Here is a 13,098-nt window from a genome sequence, read left to right on the forward strand (position 1 = left end):
AGATAAGTCATAAGGCCAGTATTGCCTCACATGTTCCAACATTTCTACGGAATCCAAACTGATCTTCCCCGAGGTCGGCTTCTACTAGTTTTTCCATTCGTCTGTAAAGAATTTGCATTAGTATTTTGCAGCTGTGACTTATTAAACTGATAGTTCAGTAATTTTCTCACCTGTCAGTACCTGCTTTCTTTGGGACTGGAATTATTATATTCTTCTTGAAGTCTGAGGGTATTTCGCCTGTCTCGTACATCTTGCTCAACAGCTGGTAGAATTTTGTCATGACTGGCTCTCCCAAGGCCGTCAGTAGTTCTAATGGAATGTTGTCTACTCCCGGGGCCTTGTTTCGACGCAGGTCTTTCAGTGCTCTGTCAAACTCTTCACGCAGTATCTTATCTCCCATTTAGTCTTCATCTACATCCTCTTTCATTTCCATAATATTGTCCTCAAATACATCGCCCTTGTATAAACCCTGTATATACTCCTTCCACCTTTCTGCCTTCCCTTCTTTGCTTAGAACTGGGTTGCCATCTGAGCTCTTGATATTCATACAAGTGGTTCTCTCCAAAGATCTCTTTAATTTTCCTGTAGGCAGTATCTATCTTACCCCTAGTGAGGTAAGCTTCTACATCCTTACATTTGTCCTCTAGCCATCCCTGCTTAGCCATTTTGCACTTCCTGTCGATCTCATTTTTGAGACGTTTGTATTCCTTTTGGCCTGCTTCATTTACTGCATTTTATATTTTCTCCTTTCATCAATTAAATTCAATATTTCTTCTGTTACCCAAGGATTTCTAGCAGGCCTCGTCTTATTACCTACTTTATCCTCTGCTTCCTTCACTACTTCATCCTTCAGAGCTACCCATTCTTCTTCTACTGTGTTTCTTTCCCCCATTCCTGTCAATTGTTCCCTTATGCTCTCCTTGAAACTCTGTACAACCTCTTGTTCTTTCAGCTTATCCAGATCCCATGTCCTTAAATTCCCACCTTTTTGCAGTTTCTTCAGTTTTAATCTACAGGTCATAACCAATAGATTGTGGTCAGAGTCCACATCTGCCCCTGGAAATGTCCTATAATTTAATACCTGGTTCCTAAATCTCTGTCTTACCATTATATAATCTATCTGATACCTTTTAGTATCTCCAGGATTCTTCCATGTATACAACTGCAGGTGAATATATGACATAAATTTACAAGCGTCCAAACAAGATGTGTACGGTGACTCTGTTAGTTATTCTTGGATGGAGAAAAATCTTCTCGGTAGTCGGTAACAAACATTAAGTACAAAAACAAATGAAAACTGCCCTGCTCACAAAATGAAACAAGACATCTCATTAAAAAATCTTTATTTTGTGGCAAAATGATCGACTCAATATTAGAGATCGTCTTAGCATAAAAATGTTGTTGACTGGTGCAAGTAGGTTGTGGCAGTCATCCGATAAGTACGAGCGTTACCCAGAAAGTAGTGCATCGCAATTTTTTTTTTCATCAACAATTCTTTGTTGATCATAATGAGAATTACACGTACGAAAGAAAGGTGTTTTATCTGCACACCCTATTTTTCCACGTAATCTGAGTCCAGTTCTACGGCCTCCCTCCAGCGCGAAACAAAGGCGTGTGCGCCCTGTCGGTGCCAATCCTCGTCCTGGTGGCAGAGCCCGTGCTTCACTGTGTAAACCAAAATGTCTTCCAGGAATGGCATCCTTTAATTTGTCCTCGCGAGTGACAACATCAGCTCGCTGCAACATCTCAAGTGTGACAGCCGTGGATGGTCTTCCCGAGCGCTGCAAATCTTCACTGTGTGAACCACCTCCTCGTCGTCCTCGAAATGTCTTCCACGAATGGCATCCTTTAATTTGTCCTCGAGAGTGACAACATCAGCTCGCTGCAACATCTCAAGTGTGACAGCCGTGGATGGTCTTCCCGAACGCTGCAAATCTTCACTGTGTGAACCACCTCCTCGTCGTCCTCGAAATGTCTTCCACGAATGGCATCCTTTAATTTGTCCTCGCGAGTGACAACATCAGCTCGCTGCAACATCTCAAGTGTGACAGCCGTGGATGGTCTTCCCGAGCGCTGCAAATCTTCACTGTGTGAACCACCTCCGCGTCGTCCTCGAAATGTCTTCCACGAATGGCATCCTTTAATTTGTCCTCGAGAGTGACAACATCAGCTCGCTGCAACATCTCAAGTGTGACAGCCGTGGATGGTCTTCCCGAACGCTGCAAATCTTCACTGTGTGAACCACCTCCTCGTCGTCCTCGAAATGTCTTCCACGAATGGCATCCTTTAATTTGTCCTCGCGAGTGACAACATCAGCTCGCTGCAACATCTCAAGTGTGACAGCCGTGGATGGTCTTCCCGAGCGCTGCAAATCTTCACTGTGTGAACCACCTCCTCGTCGTCCTCGAAATGTCTTCCACGAATGGCATCCTTTAATTTGTCCTCGAGAGTGACAACATCAGCTCGCTGCAACATCTCAAGTGTGACAGCCGTGGATGGTCTTCCCGAGCGCTGCAAATCTTCACTGTGTGAACCACCTCCTCGTCGTCCTCGAAATGTCTTCCACGAATGGCATCCTTTAATTTGTCCTCGAGACTGACAACATCAGCTCGCTGTAACATCTCAAGTGTGACAGCCGTGGATGGTCTTCCCGAACGCTGCAAATCTTCACTGTGTGAACCACCTCCTCGTCGTCCTCGAAATGTCTTCCACGAATGGCATCCTTTAATTTGTCCTCGCGAGTGACAACATCAGCTCGCTGCAACATCTCAAGTGTGACAGCCGTGGATGGTCTTCCCGAGCGCTGCAAATCTTCACTGTGTGAACCACCTCCTCGTCGTCCTCGAAATGTCTTCCACGAATGGCATCCTTTAATTTGTCCTCGCGAGTGACAACATCAGCTCGCTGCAACATCTCAAGTGTGACAGCCGTGGATGGTCTTCCCGAACGCTGCAAATCTTCACTGTGTGAACCACCTCCTCGTCGTCCTCGAAATGTCTTCCACGAATGGCATCCTTTAATTTGTCCTCGCGAGTGACAACATCAGCTCGCTGCAACATCTCAAGTGTGACAGCCGTGGATGGTCTTCCCGAACGCTGCAAATCTTCACTGTGTGAACCACCTTCTCGTCGTCCTCGAAATGTCTTCCACGAATGGCATCCTTTAATTTGTCCTCGCGAGTGACAACATCAGCTCGCTGTAACATCTCAAGTGTGACAGCCGTGAATGGTCTTCCCGAACGCTGCAAATCTTAGAGCTCCGCCAAACCGCCTTCTGATCTCATCCTCCGTGTCCAGCGACTAACAGTACTTCTGTCGACAGCAGATGCTCCATATACTTTGCACAAGCGTTTGTGAATATTCACCACTGTTTCTTTCTGTGCAGTGATAAATTCAATGACAGCACGTTGCTTGAACGTACATTACCTCCCGACGCCATTTTGAAATAGTCCTGCAGCTACGCTTTCTGTCGGAAGTGACGGAAACTTGTCGCGCTCACTCAGGAGACTTCGAATAATACATACGAAGCGTTTCGCATTCGTAGCCTTCGATTCGGCTGATAAAATAAATAAATAAATAAATGCTATGCACTACTTTCTGGACAACCTTCGTAATACATTGACATCACACATGCAGAGTAGCGGTAAGCGGTTGGTGGGATACTCACGGCTTCTTGTACCAACTGGCCCAGCTTGGCAGCCAGAAGGCGTTCGTCTGCTGGGAGCACACGCACAGCCATAGGGCCGCCGCCAGCACCTGCCGCACACAAAGAGACACAGCATTCAGCCTACAGGAAAACGTCAGCACTGTAGTTGTCAGTCTCGTGTAATTGTAAGTGAAAAGCACAAAACAGTCGTATGTTCCACAATACTGACTCATGTCGTTAGCCGAGTGTCGGCGTACAAGGCCATCATCGTCTTCAAAGAGTGTGCAATATTAGTGAAGAGCATTGTAAAAGCTATAAGACACAGGGAAGTGCAAACAAAGACTAAAAGTCCTCTCCGTCAGCGTAGCACCAACGTAATTCAAAAAGCGACAAATGAAAATTTGTATCAAAGCTGGGATTCGAAACTGGGCCCCCTGCTCACTAGGCAGATGCGCTGACCACTAACATTAGTGAACCAGAGACCTGGGTTCGATTTCCGACCTCGATAGAAATTTTCATTCGTCGCTTCACGCTGCGTAAATACGTCACAGATGGTTGAAACTTGAAAAGGTTTCTGGAACCATATACTTCCCTTTCAATAATTCAAAAAAGTTAAAGTTCAAAAATAAGTAAACAGAAAGGAAACAAACCAGCAAAAACATTCACGCTAAACACCAAAAAAGGAGTTTGTGTGTGTGTGTGTGTGTGTGTGTGTGTGTGTGTGTGTGTGTGTGTGTGTGTGTTTGTGTCAAAGCTTTGACAATACCAGCCTCTCGTCCTGTCGAAACGTCGTAAAAACCGTCACACAAACGTCGGCCGAAGAACCGAAGACAGAAGCCAAAAATCAATTTGTCATTTTAAACTAAATTCACAATCACAATCAAATAAAACTAATGCAAGACGAGAGTGTTGAGGAATAGCTGGAAGATGTATTACAGATGGAGAGTGGTGCAGAAACAGAGTAAAAATTGACAATCGGAACAGGAAAAACACAAACTAAGTTATGTATCAGTAGTGTAAACAATCGCCGTTTACTGTAGAGAAGATGCACATGTAATAAAATAACAGAATATATGGAATACACAATAAAATAAAATTTATTCCAATCCACTGTGGCCCGATGTTGCAGCAATCTTATATTTTGATTAATACCAAAAGACAGTCCTACGTTCACAGTGTTCTTTATTGGCTTAAAAATGAATCCTTTCATCCAGGTAGGGCATCGCCAGGTCATCTGGAAGTACAATGAAAAATTGACATAATAAATAACTGGGGGCGTCGTCCTATCCCGAGCTACAGTACTCAAAAATAAAAACCGAAAACGTAAATATATAAGACGTATAGAATATCATAGCTAGTAAACAATGTCATAACTGCTGCAAAAAGTATTTGTTAAACACACCTAGAATAAAATAAATAAATACAAAATGAAACGGAGGCATAGCATTGAAGAGGGAGTGTGGGAAGCACTGTAGAAATGTGAGACTGAACAGAAATTTTGGAGAAGAGTAATACTGAGCTATGTCTCCTCATTCTGTGGCAAATCACGCTGTGTCAGATGTTCATTAATCTCCAGGGCATCCAAGACATCCAGTTTTTTGCCTTTGTTAGCTAAGAGGATTACATAAGACTGCCTGGTAGCTGTGCTCCTGACTCAGAACATGCTCAGCAACGGTGGGGTCATAACACTACATAAAATGGCCAAAGCACCAAAAGCAACTTACGGGATCCACATAATCTGAAAGTAAACAACCTCATAACGTTAGGGAAAGACAAATCCCGCTATATGAAACGAATTCTGGGCATTGGGAAGACCCCGCCTTCCAGACTGGCTTACCTCTTAACGAAAGAAACACCTTCTTCACAGAAGACATCAGAATATAGATGATCCTGCCAAATACCAAGTCCTGCAGAGGCACACACCAAATACTCATAGAAAAAATACACCTCTATCTGGAACGACTTCTACACAACCGACACAATAATGATGGAAGTATGGAAACGGCGAAACTCCGGTATGTAGTAACACGATACACTACACACGGTTTTCAACAGAAGTTCTGCCAAAAGAATGTATGTATGCATGTATTGAACTTGAGACCTAGAAACGACGTAAAGGCTTCGTTCCCGCCGTAGCCCTCTGTGGTACACAATCCCACAACAGACTACAGCAGTCCACTCACCCCATCGCTGCCCCATACTAAACCCAGGGTTATATTGTGTGGTCGGCCTCCAGTGGATGCCTCAAAACGTGTCCTACCAACAGGTTGCGACACAAATTCCTCTTCTTCCCAATTCTATTCAGTACCTCCTCATTGGTTACGAGATGCACCAATCTCATCTTCAGCATTCTTCTGTAGCACCACATTTTGAACGCTTCTATTCTCCTCTTGTCTAAACTATTTATCGTCCATGTTTCACTTACATACATGGCTACACTCCATACAAATTCTTTCAGAAAATACTCCCTCACCCTCAAATCTGTACTCTATGTTAACAAATTTCTCTTCTTCAGAAACGCTTTCCTTGCCATTGCCAGTCTACATTTTATATCCTCTCTACTTCGACCATCATCATTTATTTTGCTCCCTATATAGTAAAACTCATCTACTACTTTAAGTGTCTCATTTCCTAATCTAATTCCTTCAGCATCACTTGATTTAATTCGACTACATTCAATTACATTCGTTTGGATTTTGTTGATGTTCCACTGTGTTCAACTACGCTTCCAAGTCCTCTGCTGTCTCTGAAAGAATTACAATGTCATCGGTAAGCCTCCAGTTTTTTACCTTGTCTGTGGTGGAACTGATGTAAGTTTTCCGTCCGCAAAGTCATCACAGAAGCCCACACTGGCGTCTCCGCGAACACCGACGCGCGCCCGTGGACCGCGGACGGATGGCTCGCGAGGGATGAGATATAAGTCGGCCGCGCGCCCTCAGGAGCTCAGTTCGTCAACGCACCTGACGATGGCGACTTGTTTGATCGCCGAAATACTGCGCTCGTTGGACACTATGAGCCGGCAGTACACCCGCGGACTGTTCGATCAACAAATACACCGGGAGAAACTGAAGAATCACATAACAATTACGAAATTGTTCTACCAAGAAGCGACGTAAAAAGTCAGTTAACATGAGCTTCATGTTAGGCAAGGTATAAAGTACACGGTAGTTTCCACTAAAAGCAGACCAGTCAGCCCCATTTGTTTTCAGAGTGTCGTAGGTTGACAATTTCTGCAGTCTCGACCACTGTCCTTGGTTTCAGCATATTAATATAACTTTTTTCTGGAGTTCAGTCGATATAGTGGAGGACATTGTCCACGTAGGCAGAGAACGAGTGAGATGGGAACTGCAGCAGTATCACGTCAGCGGCCACTTGTCTAGTGCCTGCAAGGGAGTGTAATACTCACGTCGATTTTAGTTACAAAAAAAAAAAATATATAAATAAATGATGAATATGAAACTTCCTTATGCAGCTAAATGAATTTTCCCGAATGTTTCATATCTGTAGAAAGTAAGGTGGTAATTCTATAATTCGTTCAAGGAAATCACTTTTGGAACATTATGGTGATTGGTCTCACTAGTCAAGAACGTATTACGATGCCTGTGATCTTGCTGGTCTCGTGAGTATCTCAGCATCAGGCACACATTTCGAGACATGCGTACCATATAAGATGAACATCAACAAAAGCAAAAGAAGGATAACGGAATGTAGTCGAATTAAGTCGGGTGATGCTGAGGGAATTAGATTAGGAAATGAGACACTTAAAGTAGTAAAGGAGTTTTTCTATTTGGGGAGCAAAATAACTGATGATGGTCGAAGTATTGAGGATATAAAATGTAGACTGGCAATGGCAAGGGAATCATTACTGAAGAAGAGAAATTTGTTTACATCGAGTATAGATTTAAGTGTCAGGAAGTCATTTATGAAAGTATTTGTATGGAGTGTAGCCATGTATGGAAGTGAAACATGGACAATAAATAGTTTAGACAAGAAGAGAACAGAAGCTTTCGAAATGTGGTGCTACAGAAGAATGCTGAAGATTAGATGGGTAGACCACATAACTAATGAGGAAGTATTGAATAGAATTTGGGAGAAGAGGAGTTTGTGGCACAACTTGACCAGAAGAAGGGATCGGTTGGTGGGACATGTTCTGAGGCATCAAGGGATCACATATTTAGTACTGGAGGGCAGCGTGGAGGGTAAAAATCGTAGAGGGAGACCAAGAGATGAATACACTGAGCAGATTTTGAAGGATGTGGGCTGCAATAGGTACTGGGAGATGAAGAAACTTGCACAGGATAGAGTAGCATGGAGAGCTGCATCCAACCAGTCTCAGGACTGAAGACTACAACAACAACAACAACGTACCATTTGTGGATGAGCGTTGTCCTGTTACAAAATTGCACCACAATGCTGTAGAAAGAGACGTAGATGTTCTTGACGCACCGTTGTTCCACCCGAGTTCCGTATATCACGACTATCATCATGCCTGAAGGTTCTCTATACCATGACACTAGCAGTGAGTAACACAGGTGTGCCTTTCCAAACGATTGGAACAATGGCATCCCTACCCACGGTCGGTTCCATACCCGCCGACGATGTTAATCCGAGGCAGAAACGTTTTTCATCAGCAGTCCGCGCTTCCCGTTCTCGGCACCACTCCAGATGTAGCTGTTACTGGTGTGATGCTCACGGCAGCCTGTGCCTGTGACGGCAATTCCGTACTCCTATTGCTGTTAGTCTCTGACCAATGGTACGGTATGACACAGTATGTCACAGGGAATAGATGACAGTGCTGCCAAAGCAGAGTTACCAAACGCAGCCTTCCTAAATTCCTTCACCAGAGAAGGAGAAGCAAATATTCCAAAATTCGAATCAAGAACAGCTGCTAACATCAGTAACTAAGACGTAGGTATCCTCTGAGTAGTGAAGCAATTGAAATTACTTAATAGAAGCATATCTTCCAGTTCAGTCTGTATACCAGTTACGTTCCTTTGAGAGTGCGCTGATGCAATAGCTCCATACTCAACTATCACATACAATCGTTCGCTCGACGGAAGATCCGTACCCAAAGACTGGAAAGTTGCACAGGTCTCACCAATATTCAAGAAAGGTAGTAGGAGTAATCCACTAAATTACAGACCCATATCAGTAACGTTGATATGCAGGAGGATTTTGGGAAATATATTGTGCTCGAACATCATGAATTACCTTGAAGAAAACGGCCTATTGATACACATTCAACAAGGATTTAGAAAACACCGTTCTTGTGAAAGGCAACTAGCTCTTAATTGGTTGACTGCTATTGACAAGGAATATCAAACTGATTCCGTATTTCTAGATTTGCAGAAGGCTTTTGACACTGTACCACACAAGCGGCTTGCAGTGAAATTGCGGGCTTACCGAACATAGCCTCAGTTATGCGACTGGGTTCGCCATTTCCTGTCAGAGAGGTCACAGTTCATAGTGACTGACGAAACTCATCGATTGAAACAGAAGTGATTTCTGGCGTTCCCCAAGTTACTGTTATAGGCCCTCTGATGTTCCTTATCTATACGTACGATTTGGGGAGACAATCTGAGCAGCCGTCTTAGGTTGTTTGCAGATGACGGTGTCGTTTACCTCCTAGTAAACTCATAAGATGATCAAAACAAATTGGAAAACTATTTAGAAAAGATATCTGTAGTGTAAAAAATTGGCAGTTGACCATAATGAAAAGTATGAGGTCATCCACATGAGTGCTAAAAGGAATCCGTTAAAGTTCCGGTAAATCAGTCAAATGTAAAGGCCGTAAATTCAACTAAATACCTAGGAATTACAATTACGAATAGATTGGAAATAACACATAAGAAATGTTGTGGTGAAGGCAAACCATAAACTGCATTTTATTGGCAGGACACTTAGAAAATGTGACAGATCTACTATAGAAACTGCCTGCAGTACACCTGTCCATCCTCTTTCAGAGTAGTGCTGCGCGGTGTGGCATCCTTATCAGACAGGATTGACGGAGTACATCGGAAAAGTTCTAAAAAGGTTAGCACATTTTCAAAAATGGTTCAAATGGCTCTGAGCACTATGGGACTTAACAGCTGAGGTCATCAGTCCCCTACAACTTAGAACTACTTAAACCTAACTAACCTAACATCACACACATCCATGCCCGAGGCAGGAATCGAACCTGCGACCGTAGCGGTCTCGTGGTTCCAGACTGACGCCCCTAGAACCGAGATTGGAGTAATACAGAATTATTGAGAAGCTGGTTCTGTGAACCCTCTGCCAGGCACTTAAGTGGGATTTGCAGAGTATTCATGTTCATGTAGATAGGGATCCATTACTTGTTTTCGGATTGCAGGTGCAGATGTGTAGGGAACAGGTGTGCTTGGTGTGTGACACGGCGATTCTCCCTTCTGGTGTACAGCGTGATCGACTGGAATCTTGACAACGAATGCTCCTGTCCTCACATTCTCATGCAGTGCTACGCCGGGCCACTGTCATATCTCATAGCCGCACAAAACTGGATATTGCAGCTGAAATGATGGTGGAATGGAGGCCGACAAAGAGGTCCCTTCCGCAGTCTGTCAGGTGCTGATAACACGAGTGTGAGGCTTGTCCGTGTCCTTCACAGCGATCACTCAGTATCTGGCGCTATTCACGACCCGTATATATCCTGCCAGGTCTGGAAACAACACTAAACACGAGCGGTAATAATGGATTCTGGTGGCCGTTCTATGGCAGAGAATTGCAACCCTAAACATTTACATACCAGTGGATGGGTACGAAATAACACAGAGAAACAATCGTTCCATCTGGGTGCTTGACTTTTTTTATCGGGCAGTTATATCGAGTTGAACATGTAAGAGGACTTCGTACAACAAGGTTTCGAGTATATATATAGGGTGTTTCCGTAAGAGCGTGCAAAAATGTAACAGGACATAGAAAATACTCCATTGAGCAATTTCAGGTAGGGAGCATGGGGTCGGAAAAGCAAGCTTAAGCAGATATGGAAGTAGACTTCTCTATCGCCTTATCTAAAATTACTGTTTTGCAGCTTATTTACAACTAACGTGCGTACAAGTCTATAGGTACTGTGCTGTTTATTTACATGTACTTCCTTCATTTCCTGCAAGAAAACAAGGACAAGCCTAATTACTAGGAAGTCTACCCGGCGTCTGAATGGCCACCTGTACTTGAGGTTGATGAAAAGCGTTCTACCTGAGTTGTTGGAGAATATACCCTTGGCTGTTCGTGAGAGGACGTGGATACAACACGACGGGGCACCACCCCACTTCACTGTGGACGTGCGCAACCATCTCGATGCTGTTTCCTGGTCGCTCGATCGGAAGTCTGCCCTTCCGATCCAGCGACCAGGAAACAGCATCGAGATGGTTGCGCACGGCCATAGTGAAGTGCGAGGTCACCTGACCTGAATCCCCTTGATTATTTCCTATGAGGATATCAAAGGCATTTGTGTGTGAAACCACAGTGGATGCGGAGATGGAATTGTAGCTGGCTGTGATGTAATTCAAACTCACCAGTGATATTTATCAGGGTCCGCCAGAATTTTGTTGGCCGATGCCATGGTTGCATTGAGGTTGATGGCCGTCAGTTTCATCACATTTTGTAACACACAGTACAAATGGTACGTTCATTGTGCCCTAGTGGTATTTGCATTTAACTGTGACTAATGCAAATAAAAAAGTACACAGTATACTACTGGCCATTAAAATTGCTGCACCAAGAAGAAATGCAGACGATAAACGAGTATTCATTGGACACATATATTATACTAGAAGTGACATGTGATTACATTTTCACGCAGTTTCGGTGCATAGATCCTGAGAAATCAGCACCCAGAACAACCACCTCTGGCCGTAATAACGGCCTTGATACGCCTGGGCATTGAGTCAAACAGAGCTTGGATGGCGTGTACAGGTACAGCTGCCCACGCAGCTTGAAGACGATACCACAGTTCATCAAAAGTAGTGACTGGCGTATTGTGACGAGCCAGTTGCTCGGCCACCATTGACTAGACTTTTTCAATTGGTGAGAGAACTGGAGAATGTGCTGGCCAGGGCATCAGTCGAAAATTTTCTGTATCCAGAACATGCGGTCGTGCATTATCCTGCTGAAATGTAGGGTTTCGCAGGGCAGAATGAAGGGTAGAGCCAAGGGTCGTAACACATCGGAAATGTAACGTCCACTGTTCAAAGTGCCCTCAATGCGAACAAGAGGTGACCGAGACGTGTAACCAATGGCACCCCATACCATCACGCCGGGTGATACGCCAGTATGGCGATGACGAATACACGCTTCCAATGTGCGTTCACTGCGATGTCGCCAGACACGGATGAGACCATGATGATGCTGTAAACAGAACCTGGAAATTCGTGCACCAAGGTTCGTCGTTGAGTACACGGTCGCACGCGCTCCTGTCTGTGGTGCAGCGTCAAGGGTAACCGCAGCCATGGTCTCCGGGCTGATAGTCCACGCTGCTGCAGACGTCGTCGAACTGTTCATGCAGATGTATGTTGTCTTGCAAACGTCCCCATCTGTTGACTCAGTGATCGAGACGTGGCTACACGATCCGTTGCAACCATGCGGATAAGATGCCTGTCATCTCGACTGCTAGTGATACACGGCAGTTGGGATCCAGCGCGGCGTTCCGTATTACGCTGCTGAACCCATCGATTCCATATTCTGCTAACAGTCATTGGATATCGACCAACGCGAGCAGTAATGTCGCGAAACGATAAACCGCAATAGCGATAGGCTATTATCCGACTTTATCAAAGTCGGAAACGTGATGGTACGCATTTCTCCTCCTTACACGAGGCATTACAACAACGTTTCAGCAGGCAACGCCGGTCAACTGCTGTTTGTGTATGAGAAATCGGTTGGAAACTTTTCTCATGTCAGCACGTTGTAGCTGTCGCCACCGGCGCCAACTTTGTATGAATGCTCTGAAAAGCTGATCATTTGCATATCACAGCATCTTCTTCCTGTCGGTTAAATTTCGCGTCTGTAGCGTGTCATCTTCGTGGTGTAGCATTATTAAGGGCCATGTGTGTGTGTGTGTGTGTGTGTGTGTGTGTGTGTGTGAGAGAGAGAGAGAGAGAGAGAGAGAGAGAGAGAGAGTGTGTGTGAATGTTCAATGTTAAAAAGCATCTTATTGGACAAGCAGCCCACTAAAATGTTATGATGGCTATGGTACAATTGCTTTCCCATTATATTCAGCAAGTGTCATTCACTTTTATGTTTTAAAGTAATTTTGTTGTACAATGTGGACGACGTCTATGAAAAGGCAAAATAATATGTATGTATTAACATCTCTGGAATGGAAGTGTACAACTCCTGCTGTTTCTAGTCCGTCACATCATATGCCAATCGAGCAATATTTTTTACGAAGTTAATAATATTAATTGCATTCCCAGAAAGATATATTGGAGCTGATGG

At 44.2% G+C, this 13,098-nt stretch overlaps 1 protein-coding gene across 2 annotated transcripts in view; it reads right to left on the reverse strand.

Annotated features, from left to right (window-relative positions):
* LOC126267313 (uncharacterized) overlaps positions 1-13,098 on the reverse strand; it is a 108,594-nt gene that overhangs the window by 77,992 nt on the left and 17,504 nt on the right. For both annotated transcript variants that reach the window (XM_049972409.1, XM_049972408.1), the window contains exon 2: positions 3,667-3,755. In XM_049972409.1, coding sequence (XP_049828366.1) covers positions 3,667-3,755 — 89 coding nt within the window. The remainder of the gene's footprint in view (positions 1-3,666; positions 3,756-13,098) is intronic.

Source organism: Schistocerca gregaria, chromosome 4 (assembly GCF_023897955.1).
Source record: "Schistocerca gregaria isolate iqSchGreg1 chromosome 4, iqSchGreg1.2, whole genome shotgun sequence".
NCBI classification, from domain to species: domain Eukaryota; kingdom Metazoa; phylum Arthropoda; class Insecta; order Orthoptera; family Acrididae; genus Schistocerca; species Schistocerca gregaria.